Source organism: Scardinius erythrophthalmus (assembly GCF_964197995.2).
Source record: "Scardinius erythrophthalmus genome assembly, chromosome: 15".
Classification (NCBI taxonomy): Eukaryota; Metazoa; Chordata; class Actinopteri; order Cypriniformes; family Leuciscidae; genus Scardinius; species Scardinius erythrophthalmus.
Genome location: NC_138235.1, coordinates 15718261 through 15740506, shown reverse-complemented (window position 1 = coordinate 15740506; position 22246 = coordinate 15718261). Strand labels below are relative to the sequence as shown.

The 22246-nt window shown below is 38.7% G+C and overlaps 1 protein-coding gene across 1 annotated transcript; it reads right to left on the bottom strand.

Annotated features, from left to right (window-relative positions):
• Positions 1 to 227: 227 nt before the first annotated feature.
• On the bottom strand, positions 228 to 21879 carry LOC308703039 (sodium- and chloride-dependent creatine transporter 1). The gene is made up of 14 exons (XM_081386297.1): positions 21460 to 21879; positions 20684 to 20953; positions 17436 to 17567; positions 16952 to 17231; positions 16038 to 16170; positions 14791 to 14925; positions 13175 to 13278; positions 12271 to 12395; positions 11987 to 12099; positions 9919 to 10059; positions 9712 to 9814; positions 7858 to 7958; positions 7603 to 7773; positions 228 to 766 (listed from the first exon to the last, which is right to left on the bottom strand). The coding sequence occupies exons 1-14, from the start codon at positions 21482 to 21484 to the stop codon at positions 635 to 637; spliced, it is 1965 nt and encodes a 654-aa protein (XP_081242423.1). The 5' UTR covers positions 21485 to 21879; the 3' UTR covers positions 228 to 634.
• Between the last annotated feature and the right edge of the window lie 367 nt (positions 21880 to 22246).

Below are 22246 nucleotides of genomic sequence, written 5' to 3'. Positions count from 1 at the left end.
TTTAATGTATATTACAGTTATTTTAAATTGTAATAATATTCCACAATATAAAATGTTTTTAATGCATTGATCAAATGTCTTTGTTAGAATAAGAGACTTCTTTCAAAAAATCTTAACAAAATGCCATCATATTTTCATAATTTTAAATATGAAAATTTTATATTTGAAAAACATGCAGATATTACTTAAAATATGATTTTATCAAACCAAATAAATGTACACAATATCAAATTGAAAATTGTTTTTATTAATTTTCCCACTCTGCTCCACAACACTGCTGTAAGATCTCAGTGCAAAGTAACAAACACATAATACTGAACAACACCAGCACACTAGGCGGAGAACAGACCGTCAAACACAAGCGTGTGATTATCTTGTGTGCCTGAGGCCTTCTTTTGAAATATAATTACATCGAAAGAAAAGCGCTTGGACAAAATCAGCATGATTACTGCATGACAGTTGATGTGCGCTGAGAACTGTGTTTATGGCATATGGGTGTCTAGTATGGATCTGACATTGATTCGCTTTCTCATAACAGAGTGAACACTGCTATGTGTGTGTGTGTGTGGGTGGTTCTGTAGTGTAGGTGTAGGGCAGTGCTGTTTCTGATCAGTTGCTTGTGCTGGAGAGGATATTAAATGACACTTTCATATAACAGTGTGCTTTTATTCTCTTCCGCCTTTGGCAGAAGTCTGGCTTCATTCTCAGGTGGAAGGAACTCAAGATGGTGTCGCCCCCAGATAGGTGTGGTCAAATGCTGCCAACGCTGAACAGAGAGAAACAGAGAATCACACAACTTTTGGTGAGTTTGTGCACGCATTTGTGGATTTCGAAACATTTCTAGCATCAAGAAGTGCACACAAATCCACAGATAGGTGGACTCCGCCCACCATCGACTCAAGCCAATCAGATAACAGCCACACTGTGCAATCATAGCATGTCCTTGCTACAACCAATCACATTTTGCTTTACAATCAGGGCAGTCTCGCCCTGAAATAACTTTGCTCATTAGGAAGTATATGGTCCATAAAAATTGGTAGAGCAAAAATATAGAGCAGAAAGCGTCAATAAGTAGCTGACTAATAAATATCTGGATTAAACCTCGTGATAAACATATGAGTTTGTGTAATAGATGAAATTACTGTCACACAACAGCCAACAGCATTTCCCAGTTCTTCAGTCAAGCCGTTTTAATGATGGATATGAGCAGCTCTGTGGATCTAACAATCCATTAAGCATAATAAATACTTAAAACATTCATTAAATGTATTACAAAATGATTCCTGCTGTTTGTAGAGAATATACGTGGGTTATTTTTAATTTTGTGACAGGTTGTTGCATTCCCAAAAGATCATATCATGCATTTAAAAGTGAAACAAGTAATATATACACTACATTGCCAAAAGTATTGGGACACCCCTCCTAATTATTGAAACATGGTGATTAATTAATTCCAGTCGCTTCCATGGCCAGTTGTATAACATCGAGCACCTGGGCATGCAGACGCTTCTACAGACATCTGTGGAAGAATGGGTCGCTCTCAGGAGCTCAGTGAACTCAAGCGTGGGACTGTGATAGGTTTCCACCTGTGCAATAAGTCCATTCATGAAATTTCCTCACTACTAAATATCCCACGGTCATCTGTTAGTGGTATTATAGCAAAGTGGAAGCAACTGGGAACAACAGCATCTCAGCCACGGAGTGGTAGGCCACGTAAAATCACAGATCAAAGACAGCACATGTTGAGGCGCAGTGCGCAGAAGTCGCCAACTTTCTGCAGAGTCACTGGCTTCAGACCTCCAAACTTCGTGTGGCCTTCAGATTAGCTCATGAACAGTGTGTAGATCTTCATGGAATGGGTTTCCATGGCCGAGCAGCTTCATCCAAGCCTCACATCACCATAGGGCTGTCACTTTACGTTCGAAAATCGATTGCACAATCGATCGGACCAACCAACACAAGTTTCGAAAACGAAAATAGGGAATCGATTTTAACGCCCTTCTCTCGGAGCGCGTCCAGCTCGTCACGATACGCCCGCAGCGAACGCGCGTCACACAGCAACTCTGACGCCTCATTCCCGCAGGAATTTTTTACGCGCATAACGCATCTTTGCATTGACTTAACATTGAAATCACTCGCGCCTGACGCGCTATTCGCGTCCGTTGTGAACACACCATGACAAACACACATTATACTTCTGCATAATGTTTCTATTTTTACTACAAAAATGTGAATTCTGCCGGTATTCAGACAGTCTCATGCATACAGATACAGATTTGGGCTACGGTCAACAATCGCCTACATAGGCAACATTTGTTTGACTTTTCTAACCGTAAACACAGGCACGTTGAAGACTGAGGTAATGTTTTTCATTGATGTTATGGCAGTCCACTCTGCTTATTGCTTTTCGAGAATGTTGCACTCCTGTTTGTCATTGTGCATGAAACTTCACGCCAATAAATCAACAGGAATATTGCTGACTTGTGCGCGTTGAGCGTTGAGCGCCCTCTTTACGTTCGTCCTAATGCCTGTTAGTTGTCCGTGGATTTGCCCATATTTGGCGTTTAAAATGGAAACGTCTTTAGACATGAAAAATCGATTTTTACAATCGATTCAATGAACACATATGTCTCAAAAATCGAACAGGATTTTTTCACAAAAGTGACAGCCCTACATCACCAAGTGCAATGCAGAGAGTCGGATGCTGTGGTGTAACGCCACCGCCACTGGACTCTACAGCAGTGGAGACGTGTTCTCTGGAGTGACCAATCACGCTTCTCTGCCTGGTAATCCGATGGACGAGTCTGAGTTTGGCAGTTGCCAGGAGAATGGGACTTGCCTGACTGCATTGTGTCAAGTGTAAAAGTTGGTCGAGGGGGGATTATGGTGTGGGGTTGTTTTTCAGGGGTTGGGCTTGGCCTCTCAGTTCCAGTGAAAGGAACTTTTAATGCTTCAGCATACCAAGACATTTTGGACAATTTCATGCTCCCAACTTTGTGGAATCAGTTTGGGGATGTTCCTGTTCCAGCATGACTGCGCACCAGTGCATAAAGCAAGGTCCATAAAGACATAGAAGAGAAAGTTTGTCCTGACCTCAACCTGATAGGACACCTTTGGGATGAATTAGAGCGGAGACTGTGAGCCAGGCCTCACAAATGCGCTTCTAGAAGAATGGTCAAAAATTCCCATAAACACACTCCTAAACCTTGTGGAAAGCCTTCCCAGAAGAGTTGAAGCTGTTATAGCCACAAAGGGTGGGCCAACTCCATATTAAACCCTACAGATTAAGAATGGGATGTCATTAAAGTTCATGTGCATGTAAAGGCAGACGTCCCAAAACTTTTGGCAATATAGTGTATTTTGCAAGCAATATATATTTATTGGTTTAAACACTTGATCACACTAATAATATTTCATATGAATTAGACTTTATAGTTTTTGATTGTAAAAATGACTTACAGGATCCAAAATAAATGCAAAGATGTATTTTTCAGCTTTGCAAAATTTTAATTTGCATTATCCACTCACAAAACTCCACCTGTGGTGATGCTGAGGCTGGTACCGTTACATCACTGATGGTCATTTGGCCTCATATTCATATTATATACGTGCTATTATGTCCTATATTTGTGCAAGTAGCACAAATGTGGAGTACATCAGAAGTAGAACGGATCCGTTTAATGCAGATGACTTGTCATGTCGCATCCAGTGACATTATAATGCGCTCTATTTGCTTTTGATATTCTTTGATATATTATAGCAGAAGAAAGAAAATTCATACAGGTTTGGAACAACTTGAGGGTGAGAAAATTAAAATGTTGCCGTGGCAACGCATCAAATTTTAATATTCTTTTCGGATGCGTTTGAGACTCTTAGCATGCTTGAAATTGGATGAAACTAGACAGACACATAACACTTATTAGCCAGTAGACATGTGAAAAGTTTCAGAAACGGGTGTGGCAGGGGGGCTCAACAGCGCCCTCTTGAACAGGGTCTGAAAACTTGGTCCATATATCAAACACGCTTGCATGAATTAATTTGAAACTCGGTACACATATAGATTTCATCGGGCCGAACAACTTTCCCTCTGTCAAGTTTCACGCCAGCCCAACAGGAAGTCGGCTATTATGGGTTGTTTGGAAAACGCTTGCTTTGGAATGTGATGTACTCCTCCTAGAGAATTCATCCAATCACCTCCAAACTCGGTCAGCATGAAGTCAAGACATTGAGGATGTTAAATTGCGGACGGATTTTTGATATCGCGAACGGTTTGGCCGTGGCGAGGAAACAAATTTATGGCGAGAAAAGAGAGGAGACGAAGTGTTATAACTTCTGCATACATTAACTGATCTTGATGAAACTTTAGCAGTGTGTTCGTGGTAAGAGGCCGATCAGATGGATGTAACTATTGTGAGTCAAAGTTATAGCGCCACCAACTGGCAGCAGGAAGTGTGTCACTTTCAACATGCGTTTGACAAAAGTGGGGGGGTTAGTTTTACCAACAGTTACAAAAATCAGTATATATATTGGTCTCACCGAGCCGGACAACTTTCTAATTTACAGTTATTAGCTCAGAGCAAAAGGAAGTCAAAGGAAATATTTTGGTTTGAATGTGGATTTTTTGGATATTTCAGACTCTGAGTTTTTAGCTACTCTTCCTAACTGGTTTATTTTATTCACACCAAACTTTTTCAAAATGATAAAGATACATTAAAGATGCTAAATTGTGAACGGATATTAAACATCTCAAACGGTTTTGCTATAGTGAGGGACTAAAGTAAAGTAACACTTAAAGCCTCATCTTCTAAAAATGTAACACCATTTATTTCTATATAAAAGTATAAAAATATCACAACTAAGCCCATTTTATTCTTTTTTTTTTCAATTTAATAATTATTTATAAGTTTAAAAATAGTAATTGTACTATTTAGTCCCATAAAAGTCAAGTCATACATAGGGCTATACTGCCCTCTTGTGTTCAAAATCAGGTAGGCCTATTGTATCTACATAAAAATATACTAGGTATGTGACGGTGAGAATATTTTACCACCGGTTAATCGACGTGTGACACCGCTGTGGGCTTTTGAATCGCCAACTTAAAAACGAAAGTAAAATATGTTCGTCCGCACTGACATTGATAGTGGTTGAGCGAGCGTTTCAAATGAATTCCTATGGAAGTAGGAATTAACTGAAAAACGTTCACTCTGTTCTGCTCGTTCCTCGCCGTGGATGCGCACCGTTATGAATGCCCGTGCAGCCATGAGCATTTTAGTTTAATTTTAAAATTAGCGCCTTTCGGGGGGTGGATTGCTTGAAATTATTTTACAAAAGCACAATGTTGTGTTTATTGCGACTGTACACAAACATAAGTTAAGACTTTGCAGTTTGAATGTCGTCCTGTATAATGACGGAGTATGTTTTTATGTGTCCACTGTTCAATCGCGCCCACGCCACACACACACACCCACCCACACACACACGGTTTACTATCTTTGTGGGGACTCTCCATAGATTTAATGGTTTTTATACTGTACAAACTGTATATTTTATCTCCTTACACTAACCCTACCCCTAAACCTACCGATCACAGAAAACTTTCTGCATTTTTACATTTCCAAAAAAACTCATTCTGTATGAAGCTTGTTTACCCATGGGGACCTCTATTTAGGTCCCCACTGTGATACGAGTCCCCATGAGTCTGTGTGCATTCAGGTTAAAGTCCCCACCGGGACAGAAAAACATGAACACACATACACACACACACACACACACACACACACACACACACACACACACACACACACACACACACACACACACACACATTCCAGCATTGCAATCTTGACATCGCAGCCTGATCATTATAGCCTTAATAAAATATAATAATAAAATAGTCAACCTAACATATAAAAATTACACTGCTCTAAATAGTCAGTAGTACAATTCGTACATTCACAGTAAGCAGCGCTCCACTGTGATGTTTCCAAGCACATTTTTGCGCATGTGAAGAGGATGATTTTTTTCATCAATATTGGAACACGAGTGAAGAACAAAGCCTATAATAAAGAATAGTTTAGCATACAAATACATGGCAAATGTTGAAACATTTTGATTCTAATGACAGGGTTACGTGAACCCAACACTGCTTACTTTCATTTTTATTTTTACATTAAATTTAAAGGATTTGTTGTGGAATATTTTGAGTGTATCGTAAAATCAGAATAAGGTAAGTTAAGTAATATTTTCTGTCTTTTATATATTTATATATGTGTGTGTATATATATATATATATATATACATACTGTATATATATATATATATATATAAATATAGCTGCGAGCAGCGATGAAGGGTCAAAGCCGGCGGTACCGCCACCCCGGGGCCTTTAGGTAAAGGCACCGGGGTTGCGGTGCCACCGGCTTGGGCCCGTAATCGCTGCTCGCAGCTATATTTTTGTATTTTTTTTGCTACTTTTTTCAATTTAATTCAAAGATTGAAATCAAGCTTCCTTGTGTTGTGTAAACTCTTAAAAACAAAATTACCCAATTGTAAAAACACAATGAGTGAGCAAACATTTAGGTGAGATAAATGTAATAAAAAAAAATTCTAAATTTTTTTATATCGTCATAAATATCATTATCGCAAATATTCTTGAAATATCATGATATAATTTTGAGGCTATATCGCCCACCCCTAATATCTCCCAATTGCGTAATATAAAGTCAGAATTGCGAGATATAAACATGCAATTCTGAGAAATAAAGTCAGAATTTCAAGTTTATTTCTCGCAATTGCGAGTTTATATCTCATAATTCTGACTTTATAACCTGCAATTGCGACTTTATATCACGTAATTCTGACTTTATATTACGTAATTCTGACTTTATATTACGTAATTCTGAGATAAAAAGTCAGAATTGTGAGATGTAAATTCGCAATTGTGAGAAAAAAAGTCAAGCTTCCATAGTGTTAACCACAGCACTTCAGCTCAATTTGAACAAAGCGCCCATACAATAGTTGCAAAAGGGTTGCAAAATGACTATGTTCCCGCCCTGAGTGTAAAGCAAAACGTGGCTGTTATCTGATTGGCTTGGGTAGTCGGTGGGTGGAGTCCACCTATCTGTGGATTTGTGTGCATCTTGAAGCTAGAAATGTTTAAAAATCCACAAATACGTGCTGCGATCCACAAATGCGCAGGAAGAAATCCACAAACGAGTACAGCGATCAACAAATGCAGAGGAAGTCATCCACAAATGCACAGGAAGTGATCCACAATTGAATGCCAGGCAAAGTTGTGTTTGTGACATAAAAGCATATTTCTGGATACTTTTATTTGCAAATCTCATTTTATTTATTTGTGAATTTGATACATTTTTGTGAAATTCCTGTATATATTTGTGGATCTCATTTTATTTGTTTGTGAATTTGTTAAATATTTGTGAATTTCTTTACATTCATTTGTGGCTCAGAATCTATTTATCTGGAAATATGCAACAATTATAACCCCATACCCCTACAGAGTATCTTTTTTCCATGGGAAGCAAAGTAGCAAAACACAAACACACACACACACACACACACACACACAGATCACAGTCCTACCTCCATGAGAGAGCCTTTGCAGTGCAGCAGTTTGTAGAGGACGGTGAGAGGAATGCAAAGCATGGATGAGAGAGCGAGAAACCAGCCCAGCACCTCACCCCACCACGGGTACACATACACAGCATTATACACTAATCGCTTGTAGTTGACCACATGAAAAAGGAAAACACCCTGCGAAACACAGACACAAACCCCTTTAATACCCTCGGAAGAATGTGAAACCCAGCGTTGATGCATATTGCACGTAAAACCCACCATACACACTACCGGCGTGATGTAAGACCAGCACCACTTCATATATGGCAGAGGACGATAGCCGATCATACAGGCCACGTCGTCCATGAAGCGATCGGCACCTGCAGGGAGAGTCAGAGAACGAGAGTGAGGGGTTTCAGTTTTCGGACTGTGTATGTGCATCTCTGCATGCTCACCATGATTTCCCAAGTATGACATGTTCCTGGATCAATATCCCTGTTGGCATGGGATAACACTCCTATGAACCCGAAGCCCTTAGATGTGAAATATTCACTTGAAGTATCTGAGATTTAAATTTTTAATATTTCAATAATTTAACAACACATCTGCATGTTCACGGTAGGGTTATAACAAAACTAAAACCATTTGTTCATGGTTCTCTGATGTCGGTTAATGGTCACATGACATGCATGTAAACTACTAAAATATTTTAGTTTTGTAGTAAGTATTTTATTATGTTTGATTTTTATTTTTTATTTAAAAGTGTAAAAGAGAGAGAACCCCTTTTTGTTTATTTCAGTGTTAAATTTAATTTTAATTTTTTGAATTTCATCAACTCACGAACCCCTGTTTGGGAAACCCTGCTATAAACCAATCAGATTTGAGGTTCAGGTTTGAGGCGTCTCTGCTGTGCACCAATGAGGCTTCCTAACTAGTTAAACCAAGCAAGACTTCCTCAGTCAACTGAGGATTTGAATTTTTTAAAGGGGGGGTGAAATGCTCATTTTCACTCAATCTCCTGTTAATCTTGAGTACCTATAGAGTAATATTGCATCCTTCATATCTCCAAAAAGTCTTTTGTTTTATTATATTTTTAATTGAAAGATTGGCTGTACCGAGTCTTTCCAGAAAAAAACGAGTGGCTGGGGGCGGGCCGTGTGGGCGAAGCTTAGCTGTGCTAACGCGCCGAGCTAGTGACAACACACAGAGACATTTGTTCAACAGTTTTACTCACCGTTCCAACGCACGACCGCGAACCTTTATCATTGTGACTGCTCGATCCTTAAGCATTAGGCGATCTGGGCTTTGTTTATAAAACAATCATCGTCGAAATGCAGGGAACAACAGTCTTGCACAACTTCGTTTATGCTCAGGAAAACAAACTCCATCCACTGTTCCCTTAACGCTGGGTTCTTTGGGAATCTGTGCAGGGTTGTCTTGCCCTGGCAACCAAAAACACACTTCTTTGGTGACACTGACTTCCCAAAAGCCGGGCAGGGCGCTTTGATGGCGAACTGCTTTCGCTCTCTTTCTCTGGTCTAGGAGTGCACGCACGCCCGCGATCTTACCGGAGAAGTGCCCTTAGGACCCATATAAGGAAATTCCGCCCTCTCTTACGTCAGACAGAGCCATACTCGAAAAAAACTTTTCGAAACTTGTGACAAACCGGAAGGACAATTTTTGGAACAAAAATACTCCTTCAAACTTGAAACTTTGACCATGTTTAGCATGGGAATCCAACTCTTTAACAGTGTAAAAAACTCAGTATGCATGAAACAGTAATTCACCCCCCCTTTAATTAAAATTTCAACTCCACCAGTTGAGTTTGTCCATATTTGACCCAAACATGGGATGAAACATCCCAGCATTAGAGTGTAGTGCGACCTTGATTGGCTGGTTCAGGTGTGTTTAATTGGCGTTGGTGCTAAACATTTAACAGGAACAGGATTGGACACCCCTGAGCTAGACCATCATAAACCAGTCTGGACCAGCATGGAAATTCCAACTGGTCTTATTATCAGGGTTGAATTTTTGTAAGGATTATGTTTGTTAGCAATGTTGTTGCAGGACCAACAAAGTATGTTGATCCAGAAACACGTCTTACTCTGCAAAAACTACAGATTTTTTTTTTACCATACACCCAGGCCACCACCACACACTCCCAGAAGGCTTGCCAAAGCAGAGTAATCCCACTCGCTGAGTAATAGTCAAACAGCTGGAACACATACATCCCTCCCTGTACAGAGAGAAAATGTTACCAAAAATACATCCAGGAAACACACTGTGGTGATATGAACTCTACTGAAGCATCACATACTTCACTATGGGCCTCAGACGTACCTCGGTCACCATGGAAAGATCGATAGTAAAGCAGGTAAAGCAGCATATTGCAACAACAACTTCCCGACGCAGAGAGCCTATGAATGTCTTCGGGGGCAGCATGTCCATTACTCCAGTTATAAAGCCTTCAACACCAACAAACTGAGAGAGAAAGAGAGAAAACAGAAAAATTTGTCTATTTTAAAAGGAAGCTAATGATCTAACCAAGAAATATGTGGGCAACAAGGACAGCTGAATGTGTCTAACCTCGTTAAACATTGTTGCTAGTCTGAGAGCTCTAAGGCTAATCTGAGGCTTTATGTGAACATTAAGGGGCCGTTCACTCAGGATGTGTTCTTGCATTCCTGTGCTATTCTTTGATGGTTGCTTTACGTACACGTGCGTCACAGTGACAGAGATTAAATGGCTGGAGGTTGGCAAGTTGCTATACAGTAGTGTTGGTTGCTAGTATGCAACTGTAGTGTGCTTCAAATCTTAAAAATATTTCATGATTAACATGCAGTGTCTGAAAACACAGTTTGCACTTAAGTATATTCTTTTAAATATATTATGTAATCAGAACTTATTTTAAAAGTAAGCAAAAGTGTACTTCTTTTTCACAAGGGTAAAGTTGCTTTGCTGAACTTCAAATTAACAACAGATTAAAAAAAATTATATTCTGTTTGATTCTATGTGCACCACCTTGTGGTTTTTGAGCACAAGAATGAGCCACTTTAAGGGATAGTTCACCCAAAAATTAAAATTCTGTCATCAATTTTCTCACCCTCAAGTTTCTTTGTTCTGTTGAACACAAAATAAGATATTTTGAAGAATGTTGGTAACCAAACAGTTGTTGGACCCCATTGACTTCCAAATATGGACCATCAACTGTTTGGTTACCAACATATGTTCAGCATAGAGTTGTGACGTTCGCGAACGAACCGATTCTTTTGAACGGCTCATAAACATGAACGATGGGAGCCGAGTCGCGGCTGGAGGGGAGCCGTTCTTTCTGTCGTTCTTTTTTTCCTATACGTGTTTCACACAGATGCACACAAATTAGCTCCTCCGCGAGACAGTTATAGGGGGAGGGGCGCACCCAGCGCAGGGGTGCTACCATAGATATCATATAAAGGCATATGATATCTATGGGTGCTACTGCCTAACAGCATGATGATAGAAGGGGCTGATGTCCTATTTGCAAAGTTTACAGTAGTAATAGTAGTAGGCTAATAGTAGACTGTATGTAGACATTTCCATTTTATTTATTCTAATTTTATCTACAGTATATATTTAAAACTTTAAATATTTTTTGTTTTCTATCAAAATGTTCTTGTGTGATAACAACGTTCTTGTGTGGAAGTGTTTGTAGTAAAAGCTGTTTTGCACAGAAATTCATTGCAGCCGGCTTTGTTTTTGATGTTTATTTGTGAGTAGGTATTGTATGAATAACATAAGTCAACGTAGCTTTACACATACACACACTTTGTACTAAAGGTAAATCCAAAATAGTGATGTCACTGTCTAAGCAGAGGGCTGTTGTGCAACCCTATGGAATATAGTCCACACATGACAAATGAGGTGATAATCAATATTTCAGAATAATTGAAACTCAGATATTGGTGTGTGATATCTGAGTTTTAATTATTTGACTACAAATCTCACCTCATCATTCCTCCCAGTGATTATTTACAGGATAAACTGAGATGCCCACAAGCTGGCTTCTTAAAACTGACTAAATATTTAAAAAAAGCCAAAAGAACGGATCGTCAAGAACCGGATCCCCTCAAAGAGCCATAAATCCCATCACTAGTTCAGCAGGAGAAAGAAACTCATACAGGTTTGGAACAACTTGAGAGTGAGAAAATTGATGACAGAATTTAAATTTTTGGGTGAACTATCGTCGTAGAAGAAGAAGTTCCAGATACGGTTCAGATAAAGACATTTTTGTGTAATTTGATGTCTTAGAGCTTTTCAGAAAACTTTCTTGAGGTTTTTCAGAACATTCTGTATGAAATGTAATTTAATCAGCTTGTGCCTACTAAAATCTATAGCAGGATTTGTCATAAATAAGTGGGTGGAGCCTCACCTGACTGTCCAATCCCAACACCAGAAGCATGAGAAAGAACAGTACCGCCCACAGCGGCGCTAAAGGCATGAGCGACACTGCTTTTGGATAGGCAATAAACGCTAAACCAGGACCTGAGGGAAAAGAAGATCCATATGTCGATGTATCATGGTATTTGCATGGTGCTCCAAAGTGTATTCTGGCACAATGGTATAACCATAGTACCAAGTCTAAAAGCCTATTGTAATAGTGTTTCATGTAATCTAGGAGAATGAAGGACCAGAGAGGACAAGCGCATATCTCACCACTTTCTGCCACATTACTGATGTCAACGCCTTGTTCGGCCGCCATGAATCCCAGAACTGAGAAAACAACAAACCCTGCAAAGAAGCTTGTGCCGCTGTTTATAAGAGCCAGAATGAAAGCATCCCTAAATTGAGAGAAATCACCATGGGATTAGCATGTAGCAGGACACGCAACGCGCAGGGTTAAACTGGCTGGATTCTGAACTCATGCAACCTCTGATCTGTGCTCTGATCACATGCATGCAAACATACACGCACTGCTGTCCCACAGGGATACCGCAGGATTATGAAGCCATAAAGAAAAAAACACTCAAACTTTTTTTTTTGGCAGGAGGCCTTTGTGTCATTACTGTGTTTATATACAGACAAAAGAACAATAAACTATTCTCTGTACAACACAATACATACAGTCGGGACCAAAAGTCTAAAGCTTTATTATATATTGATTATATATTTACAGTGGAAACATGTTATATATATATTTTTCATGTAATATTATATATTATAATACACTATATTACATATAAGGAAGAATAAATGGAGTAATCTTGTAAAAAATCATATATATATATATATATATAAAACATTAAAAGCAATTGAATTGCTTCACTGTGGAATTTTTTTTTCTTCAATAATGTAGTTATATAATATTATATATTAGCAAAATTCAGATAAATGTCATAATCTTGTTAAAAATCATATTTACAAAAACATATTAGACTCATATTTATTTACACTCTTGATGTCCATCAATACAATATGCAGACCAATCGAAATCCACATAAATCTACTCTTATACAGTATAATGATCACAAAATTGAGATATAGCATTATGGAAAAATCCTTGCTTGTGTGTGTGTGTGTGTGTGTGTGTGTGTGTGTGTGTGTGTGATATTCTGCTTACTGGTAGCAGTTGTTGTTGAATCGGTTGTAGCTCCCAAGGGCGGTCAGGGCCCCCAGACCGATCGCATAAGAAAAGAAGATCTGTGTGGCGGCGTCAATCCATACCTGCCATCATAATTGTCACGACAACAAGAATTATATAACCATGTCACTAGACTCTAGTTATTGCTTTAAACATTCGGTACATTGGTAAATCTTTGCTTACAGCTCAAAATTTGCTAACCAGCTGAAAAAGATTTCTAAAAATACCTTTGAGATTTGAGTTCATTGTAATGGCAGCATCGCATTTACACTTCTATCACTTTCAGAGCTTAATTCTGTTTCAAAAAAGTAACTATTTGCTACTCTTTTTAAGTGACCAGTAAGACATTTTTTTAAAATATATTTTTAGCTGGGTTATTATCAGGGCTTGACATTGACATTAACTTTTTTGCTCATCAGCCACTGTGGCTAGTGTTTTATCAAAGTTACTAACTACTCAGCATTTTCACTGGCCACAATTTTGACATCAATACCATGGGGGAAAACTGACATATAGATATTTGTAATATTATTTCATAATTTGGCAGCAGGTATATGAGGCTGCTGTTACTTTAAGACCTGATGCACAGATCCATTATACTGTTACTGTTCACTTAAAACAACTGACTGTATTTACATGAATACTCGCCAAGACTGGCATTTTGACTTTATTTTGTGTGTATTTGACAGTTTATAAGCACAATAAGCAGTAAAAATAACTCAATTTAGTACTGAGAGGCGGCTTTATGTGCAGCACTTTGGGTGTGAGTAAAAGTATGTGTATACTAGAATAAAATAAGTACTGGAAGCGTTTCAGATATTTCAGTATCAATATGTACTGAAAAATCTATATTTTTGACAACACTACACTGCACTTAGTTTATTTCAGATGCCTTTGAAACTAAAATTGAAAAATGTATATATTATATATAAAATTCAACCCGCCTAGTGGCTAGTACTGCTGAAATCCACCCGCATTTGGTGTGTATTCATGTAAAGCCTTGGTTATTATACTTAACTAAAACTAAAAACCAAAACCATAAAAAACATTGTTGTTACTTGACATAAAACATTAACTGAAATAAAAATAAAATGGTCACATTTTAGATTAGGGTTCAATTCTCACTATTAACTATGACTTTTGCCTCTAAACTCCTATTACTGCTCATTAATAGTTAGTAAGGAAGTTGTTAAGTTTAGGTATTGTGTGGATTAAGGGGTGTAGAATATGGTCATACAGAATAAGGCATTAATATGTGCTTTATAAGTACTAATGCACAGCCAATATCCTAGTAATATGCATGCTAATAAGCAACTAATTCATAGGGAGAACTGGATCCTTAACTAAAGCATTAACCAAAATATTAATAAAAATTATTACAGTATTGATACAATGATACTAAAATAACACTGACTGACAGGCATTGATCTTGATTCACAATTTATATGGGCCAAAACAAGTCTTTAAAAACCCCATCTCTATATTGACTTGATAACATTTAACATTCAAATTGTATGAAATGTGGAATTGCCTGAATATACTTGCCATAGAATCAGGCACACATAAAAACTAAACCCGTGCGGACAGCCTCTCACCTGTGCCTCGGAGAGTTTGCTCCAGTTCGGTTTCAGGTAGTAAATAATGCCATTAAGAGCTCCTGGCAGTGTGATTCCATTAACAAACAAGACCACCAGGACCAGATATGGGAACACAGCTGTGAAATATACAATCTGCACACACATACAGACACATTACTACACCTCACTCTTATTTTCCCACCTAAAGGTAAAACCCCTGTACCTCCTGAAAAATCACCACAGGCTCATGTTTATTATCACAGTACCTTTTCTCTGACAGTCAAGCACAGGAAGAAAAACACAGCACGCAAACATATCCCCTGGGAGAGCTAATAATCGGCTTACAAGCGGACAGCGCTCTGGCCTCTGATCTAATTTCTCATGTTCGCAACAAACATTCATAATGGTTCGACTAATGTGTGTGTGTGTACAGTAAGTGTGCGTAAGGGATAATGCACAGTCAGCCAATCATTACCACAAAATAAACCCTAGCAGGGTGAACAGGACCTCGACGCGAATCAGATAATGACCATCTGACTGTACATTATCCCACTTATTACACATCTAGTTACCAAATAGATGCATGAAATATTGATTAGAGTACTTGTAGATTAGCTAAAACTTTGGCCAAGATTGGCCATTACAACATACAAAACAAGCAGCAAGGCAAATGCTGCAACAATAGTAAAATACTTATTTGTATATATTATATTTATATACAGTACCATTCAAAACTTTTATTTTTTTTTACATGTTTCTTATGCTCACCAAGGCTGTATTTATTTAATCAAAAATACAGTAAAAACAGTGATACTGTGAAATATTATTATAATTTAAAAATGTAATTTATTCCTGTGATCAAAGCTGAATTTTCAGCATCATTACTCCAGTCTTTAGTGTCACATGATCCTTCAGAAATCATTCTGATATGATGATTTGATGCTCAATGAAAATGTTTATTATTATCAATGTTTGATTCTTTTTTTTGCATTTATTTAAAATAGAAATATTTTATAACATTATAAATGTCTTTACTGTCACTTTTGATCAATTTAATGCATCCTTGCAGAATAAAAGTATTTTTTTCTTTCAAAAAATAAAAAATAAAGTCTTACTGACCCCAAACTTTTGAACTGTAGTGTATATATAGACACGTTAGCACTCAGTTCCTTGTTCTTGAGTTCCGTGTTTTTGTTTCCTCGACTTAACTGATGACTCTTAAGCTTCTAGCCATCATCTTTCACAAACATTTAAAGTATTTGTACCTTTCCGGCGGATTTAATCCCCTTCCAGATGCAGAAGTAGACGATGACCCACGTAGCAAGTAGGCACAAGACCAAGTAACCGCTGATGTTACCCACTTCATCCAAACCACCAGACAGACGCAGTACTTTACGCCTGATCAAGAAAGAAACATTTTGTCAAACTACTTTAACCTGGCTTTTCCAAAAATTAAGCAAAAAAGGTTTGAGAGACCATGTTATATTGTAAATGTTAAGACAGCTAAAGAGCGCACAGCCATTGATAATATAGCAAAGCCTTGATGCATCTGTAAATGGTTAATACACAACATTTACTGATTTACTAATTTTTATTGAAAATGCATTCAAATTCTTAAAAATGAGTATCTCTATTATTATGCAAATTAAGTGCAGTGATATATAGAGTAGGTGAACAGGTGTTTCGCATCATTACTTTTACAGTATCTGTTTAATCACTACAGCTGGAATGCTGTATTGACCAATCAGTGTCCAGGGTCAGTTTGTTTTTTACAATGCAGATTTAGTCGTCATCATTTACTCAACCTGTATGACTTTCTTCCTTCTGCTGAACATAAAAGAAGATATTTTGAAGAATGTCAGTAACCAAACAGTTGATGGACCCCATTGACTTCCATAGTACTTTTTTTTCTCTCCATACTATGGAAGTCAATGGCGACCATAACCTGTTTGGTTATCGACATTCTTCAAAATATCTTCTTTTATGTTCAGCAGAAGAAAGAAAGTCATACGTGATTTGTTTTGGAACAACTTGAGGGTGGGTAAACAGTGACAGAATTTTCATTTTTGTGTGAACTATAGCTTTAACAGCTCATCTGAAGGCACAGCACTTTGACAAATGTCTCATCAAATCTGTGCCAGGGCAAAATCAGATTTGAAAACATTTAAAAGACACTTACTCCCAGAACTCCATTACAGACGATCTCAAACCCGCGGGCTCCAGGCAGCTGGCACTGTGGTTGAGGGAGGAGACGTTAAGAGGGGAAGGGGACAGTGACTGATTGAAACACACCCGGCTGAAGTTGGTGGTACAGTTGACGGTGTTCCACTCATGTCCACACGTGGCCCACGGCAGAGGAGAAGTGAAGGAGTGAGCCAGAAAGTACAGGCCCCATACCAGAACCATGATGTAGTAGGTGTTGCAGAAGAACACAATCACCATTGATGCCAGACCAAGACCTAGAGGAAAGAAAGATATTACCCCTGCTCCAATACATGCTGTGTCTCACGCTGGACAATAATAAAACCCAGACAGATCAATATTCGGTTTTACCATTAAAAATTCAAGACAATTGCTGGCAGGACCAGAAATGGATCTCTTTGTGGATGTTGTAAAGGTTGGGGTGCGCGTTCAAATACACCTGGCTATTAATAATACTCCACCTTTAAAAAGAGGCGCGATGTTCCAAGTGGCGACCCCACCCTGTTTCATGAACTGACCCAGAGCGATCTCCAGGAAGAACACTGGAATACCCCCAAAAAACACCATCAGAATGTAGGGGATCAGAAACACACCTGCAACACATATGAAATGAACAAATATATCAGGAAAAACATTTCATCTAAATGACACAGTAAGGGCACGACTACCCTCTATAGTATATAAAAGAGTGCTTATTACAGAAAAATACACTTCAAAAGATTATACTTCAGTGTCAAATTAATGTAATGTTTTCAGACACTTCACGACACTCCACTCTGACGTCAGTCGAACCCAGGAGCGCACCAGGAGTGCTGGTGTGAAAGCAGCCTAAGAATGTGTTCACACTTGGCAATGAACCCAAATGAACCCTGGTGCGATTGCTCGGTTAGTGCGGTTCATTTGAATAAGTGTGAACACTGCCATCTGAACCCTGGTGCGCATCGAACGACGAGGGGATCAAGATCATGTTTCCAATGAAATATAAATGCAACACGGACCAAATACATATAAACAATCCAAAAACAGGACATGATGTCACAAGATGTGACCCTAAATGTTTTTTTTGGTCCGGACCGAACGAGCCAAGCGAACCGAACTACAAGTGTGAACACTCCCTTAAAGTTCGGTTCTCTTGGTTCTTTTGGTCTGGACCAAAAAAGAAAGTTACACAGTTAGGTCTGGTTCACTTCGCATTCAAACATTTTTAAAACTTAACCTAAAGATACAATACACAAAAATAAATGGCTTTTAGGACATACATTTTGCAAACCAAACATCCAATGGGCAACACCATGACTATGATGAGAAGAAACAGGTATGCTTGAGCATTATGTTTGTTTTTAGGGTCGCATCTTGTGACATCACGTGCTCTTTTGGTTAATTAAGATGTCTTTGGTCCATGTTGCGTTCATATTTCTGTCCAACACTACCAAGGTTAATTTAGAAGCAGACTGCATGTTTGATGCGCACCAGGGTTCAGATGGCAGCGTTCACACTTGAATGAACCGCACTAACAAAGCAATCACACTAGAGTCTGTTTTAATCAAACCAAACCTGCCGAGTGTGAACACACCGTAAGCGTGTGGTTACACTTCATTTAAGGTGAAACTAGCTATGTTTCCATCCACATGTTTTTATCCGAATTAAGTGATATCGAATGAAAAATGCCTTATGGAAACAGTTAAATTCGATTGAATTTCATGAATATCGACTCAAATGAAATACGTTCGGTCTCATCGAATTTTATCTTGATCGATATACGGCTTATGCGATAAATGCTGATGGAAAAGTTATTTGCCGAATAAATAACGAATTGCATTTTGTCTAGCAAAACTTTGTTCGCAAATGTTTGCTTGAATGTTGTGTGATTCAGTGCGAAAATGAATGGAAACACCTTAAAATGTCTCAAATCAATTCGATATAACAATTTGATCGAAAACAGCATGTGACGTCATTACGCACAGGTTTTTATTCGCATAAAAGCCATTGGATGGAAACACACTTTCACCAGCTTTATTCGCATGAGTTTTTTTTACCGAACTTCAGATAAGTGGATGGAAACTTAGCTACTGTTACAGTGTAATTACACAAATAAGTACTAATTAACATGACTTAAGTACATTATGTACTTACTATAGGGGTCATGTTAGGGTTTGGTTTAGGGTTAGATGCTTGTAATTAGAGTTGTCAAAAAAGTACAGACTTCGGTACCAAGCGGGTACTGAATTTTTTTCAACTTTGAGCGCTGTTGAGCGGAATCGTAAACACCTCTGATTGGCCATTGTGTTCACTCGCTCATCGGATATGTCTGTGATATATGACGCACTGGAGTGTTTATAGGCAAACGAAAGTGTTTGAAAGTGATTTAAAAAGCGGGAGCGGGAGTGTTTGAAAGCACAAGCAGGACTGGTCCGCTGATAGACGCCTGCTTTAAAAAGCATCATTGATGTATATTTACAACATGTTTTTGAAGCGCTGATCATTTTGTAGCCAATCACAGACATATCCGATGAGCGCGTGAACACAATAGCCAATCAGAGGTGTTTACGATTCCGCTCAACAGCGCTCGTAGTCACATTTTTAAAATTTCTGTATTAAGTATTAAGTTCAGTATTCAGTATTAATATTAAGGTGTAACTAGACCTATAGTAACGTGTAACTACACCTTAAAAATAAAGTGTGTAGAAACATTACCATGACAGTGTACTCTCTTTAAAGGAATAGTTCACTTAAAAATGAAAATTCTGTCATCGTTTACTCAATGTCATTCTATTCCAAACCTGTATGACTTTCTTTCATCTGTGGAACACATAAGAAGATATTATTAATCCAAACAACTCTAGACCCCATTAACTTTCACTTTGTAGACAAAAAAAATGTTGTCCCTTTTTTGTGTTCAGGTTTAGAATGACATGAAATGTTAGTATATGATGACAAAATGTACATTTTTGGCTGTACTTTCCCTTTAAGTACATTTTTAAAATTGTGTATTTAATAGAGAGAGAGAGAGAGAGAGAGAGAGAGAGAGAGAGAGAGAGAGAGAGAGAGAGAGAGAGAGAGAGAGAAAGATATGTCATGTCTCCCTCGCAAATCATGTTGTTTACTAACAGATAAAGAATCCAGAGGTTTAGCATCAACTCCATATACACAACTGACACTGTTCTTGAGATGGCCTTATGACACTGGCGCTGGCTTGTTAACATGCTTCAGCTGGCACGAAAAAACTGAAAGTGAAGGGGAAACAAAAAAGCTGATAACACGAAGCAGCGTAGGCTACATCACCACTTTCATACGTCAGAAGATCTGCACAGACGGTTAATGTTACAAGAGAGGGAGAGGAGAACAAAGAACAGAGTGCCACTTCTTCAGCCCTTGATAAACTCAGGCCATGTACATTAGACAGCCATTGTCCTTCCTCTTTCTTCCTGTCTGTCAGGCCCACGTTTATTTTTCTCAGCGCTTTGACCTTCTGACTTATCTCTACCGGCAGATACTTCATTACATTTCAGATATTTGTCTATTAGTCTTAGGAGTGTGTGTGACAGAACAACAGAAGGTTTTATGATGTTTCCTTTCCTTTTTTTTATACTCCGGGTCTCTGACTGATCATTAATAATAAAGTGCAGCGATGCAAATCTCAAGTTTTCAATGTGGTCTCAAGACTTTTAGACGCAACTGTTTGATATGATTATATGTGTGAGTATCTCACCTCCTCCGTTTTTATAACAGAGGTAAGGAAACCTCCAGACATTTCCAAGGCCAACGGCAAATCCAACACAGGACATGATGAAGTCCATTTGTCTGCTCCATGTTTGTCGTTCTGGATGCCCCAGTTCTGTGGTGGGGTCGCCTGTATCCGCCAAACCCACGCAGACACTGGGCTCAGTCACCTCTGTGTTAGACCCCTCGGTCTCCGACACCAAAGGACGGGCGACTTCTGCCTCCTCCTGAGATTCATCCTCACATGTGCTTCCATCATCTGAAGGAGAGATGAACATGATTTTGTCAATGTTTGACCTTCTTTTGCTTTAATGACAGCAGAATTTGTGCTGATATGAAGTCTATATATATAGATATCATATATGTATAATATACAGTATATATAAATTGAATGCAAATGCACCCATACAGCATGAGGGTTTGATTGTTTGCTGTGCTCCTATGACATCAGTGGCAGTTTTATGCATGTCAGAGATGCAGTTGAATCCAGATTGGAGCGGATTGAAGTGTTGACTGTGTTTGAGAGAGAGCACGTGTAAGGAAGAAAGTGAAAGAGAGACACTTGATACAGGTGAAAACATGAGGAGACCACCATATCCGGATCCTTTTCAGACACATCAATAGTACTGCTAATGGAAAGATACATTACACCACACACCATTCTGATTCCTTTCGATATCAGTTTTTAGATAATATTTTATGTCAAAACCAAAGCCCTTAAAATGCATTCTTGTTATTATCAAACAAACATAAAGTCATTCTTACTGGAGAAATGCTCTTCTGGCGACATACCGCGCGCTGGACAGCAGGAGCGTCGCGCGCCCGAGAATCGACTAATAATAACCGTTATTAACGTTTTTATTTATTTTTTTATTTTTAATTCGCGTTGTTCAGTGCTTTTCCGTGGGGGTGCTGTCTGGTTGTTTAAATAAATTGATCTTCAGCAGAAGGTTGATAAGATTGAGCTCCAAATTACAGTAATTGACGTGCGTCGCAGGCAGACGAGGAATAAGAGGGTCTCAAAAGCAGTCGACAAAGCACTTGAAGGTCAGCCTGAAGAATCGCATGGATGTCGGTTAAACGAGAATGATAGTAAGTCTTAGGGAATCTCCCGGTTTGGTAAAGTAATATAACGGGAAAGCAGGTGTTATGCTGGCGCCCGTCTCGTTGGATTTTACAGTGCTCTAGGCGTCAGCGCTCAGCTCGCAGCGTCCCGGCTGTAACGCTCGACGCGGCGCTGTGATTGGCTGACGGATGTGCGGTCGTCTGTGATTGGCTGATGTCCGATGAAGTCAGTCACACAAACGCGTACCTGACTAGAGACGCGTACTGATAAAAACTAGTATGCATCTAGAAAAGTAGCCTACATAGGTATGCATTGCTGTCGAGGAATGTCAGAAGAAGACTGTTGGATTTGTGAATTGCAGAGATTAACTGCTAGCCTGACTAAATACAGAAACGCACCGAGTGAGCAACTCATGAAGTCATCAATGCTGGTTTAATTTGAGTACACTGGGTTGATTATTAGCTTGAGGACCTGGTGAAAAAGGAA

Coding starts and splice junctions, on each gene's coding strand:
- LOC308703039 (XM_081386297.1), bottom strand. CDS start 21,484: ATGTCGCCAGAAGAGCATTTCTCCA. Junction 12,396..13,174: donor TTCAACAACAACTGCTACCA/GTAAGCAGAATA, acceptor CTCTCAATTTAG/GGATGCTTTCATTCTGGCTC. Junction 9,815..9,918: donor ATCTTTCCATGGTGACCGAG/GTACGTCTGAGG, acceptor CTCTCTGTACAG/GGAGGGATGTATGTGTTCCA.